The following is a 1,994-nucleotide window of genomic DNA, read 5'->3' on the forward strand; positions in this document are numbered from 1 at the left end:
CGAAATTGAAGCACAGTTTGAGGCCTATCACACTTGGGGATCAGAGTCACATTTGTTGCATTCACTTGCTTCAACAACTCCCTAGTTTTGAATCTTGAACAACATTAATTACCTTCCCTCCTATCTCATTCCAAGCATCCTTAAAGAACTTGCTTGTGTATCCATCAGGACCCGGTGATTTGTTATCAGGGATACTAAATACAGTTGCTCTAATTTCCTCCCCAGTGACCAGTCTCAATAAGATAGCATTGTGATCCTCCCTGCATCTTTGTCCTTGATCAATAATCTTCCTGTGTATTCTAGTGGTGGATTATTTAGTCCCAAGTAGCTGCATATAGTATTCCAGAAATGCTGCTTGAACCAGCTCTGGACTGTCACACATCTTGCCTTTCATGTCCTCTATCATGATCACCCTATTCCCATTCCTTCTCTTTTTGAGAATGCCATGAAAATAAGCAATATTTGTATCCCCCTCTCTCATCCAAAACTGCTTTGTCTTTTGTGCCAAGTAGCTATCCCTAGCAATGCTTAACTTTTTTAATTCCTGAGAGGCCTCCTATTGTGCATTAAGCAATTGAATATCAGTAGGATTCCTTCCAAGTTGTTCCTGGAGATCATGGACCTGTTTCTGGAGTCTTCTAGTTGAGTGCTCAATATCATTATACCCCTCTTTATTCAGTCTTTTCAGAGCAGGTTTCAGGTTTTTTAGGGTTTTAGCCAGCCTGAACATGCTAGTGCCCACAAGATCCTTGTCCAAATTACTTCTAACAGTAGGCAAGAACTCCTTTGTATCTCCCCACATGTTGAAATATTTGAAGCAACGTTTCCTCTGGGAATTCTTAGAGCTACTAACAATGCAAGGAGTGTGATCCATCAAACCCTCAGGCAAGAAATGAGCATACAGATCAGGCATATGATCACACCAATCCTTATTGATCAGGAACCTATCAATCGTACTATAAATTCTATCCTCGGGTTTTTGTTTATTGTTCCATGTAAAAAGAGATCCTGTAGCATCTATATCAATGACTCCACAATCTGCCACACATTGTCTAAAAGGCCCCATCTCACCTGAAGGTGTGTTGCCACCAACCCTCTCAACAGCTGATAAAACACAGTTAAAGTCTCCAGCAATAGCCCAAGGACCACTAACATGACTAGCAATTCTTCTTAAATGATCCCATAGAGGAGCCCTATCATGAATAGAATTGAAAGCATAGACCATTGTCATGTAAAAAATACTTCTAGTCCCTAAAGATTCAACTCTCATATGGATGAATTGTGCATTATATTCTAGAAATTGAACCTTCACAGCTTGTGGTTGCCACAAAATCCAGATCCTCCCACCATTGTGATGACCATTATTAGTTGATATGCACCAGTTATTAAAATTATTTACAACTTTCTTCAAAACCATACTCTTTATTTTAGTTTCTAGCAGACCAAACAATCTGATCTCTTTATTATGTAAGAAAAAAATTATTGCTTTTTGTTTTCCTACTCTATTCATACCTCTCACATTCCAGAAACCTATCTTATTCATTAGGTTTTGTAGGTTTGAGACTGTTACCATTTGAACCACCACTTCTTCTAGAAAGAGATGAGACCACCTCCTTGTATGAATGTGCACCAAAAGAGTCAGAGCTGTATCCACCTCCACTCTAGTCATGTCTCTACAACTGAACTAATTTTTTAACAGGAGTAATAGTCCTGGCATCTGTATTCTGAATTGGGCCTTGCATACTCCCAGGAGGATTAGCAGGAGGAGGTAAAGAAGCCTTCTTCACCACAGGTCTCCAGACCATCTGAGCTTTCTAACCCTTCTTTTGATCACTCTTCCTGCAATTTTCCTCCATATGTCCCATTCCCATACACTTTTTACACTTAACTGGCCTCCATTCATATTCTACCTCGATTTGAAGCATAGTGCCATTTTCATCTTTGAATTTTATCTTTTCTGGCAATTCTAGATCCACCATTAACACTGCCATCAC

The 1,994-nt window shown here is 39.5% G+C and overlaps 1 protein-coding gene across 1 annotated transcript; it reads right to left on the reverse strand.

Annotated features, from left to right (window-relative positions):
- Positions 1-556: 556 nt before the first annotated feature.
- Positions 557-1,669, reverse strand: LOC141632411 (uncharacterized). Its single transcript, XM_074444961.1, has one exon. The coding sequence runs from the start codon at positions 1,667-1,669 to the stop codon at positions 557-559; it is 1,113 nt and encodes a 370-aa protein (XP_074301062.1).
- Between the last annotated feature and the right edge of the window lie 325 nt (positions 1,670-1,994).

Source organism: Silene latifolia, chromosome Y (genome assembly GCF_048544455.1).
Source record: "Silene latifolia isolate original U9 population chromosome Y, ASM4854445v1, whole genome shotgun sequence".
Taxonomy (NCBI): Eukaryota; Viridiplantae; Streptophyta; class Magnoliopsida; order Caryophyllales; family Caryophyllaceae; genus Silene; species Silene latifolia.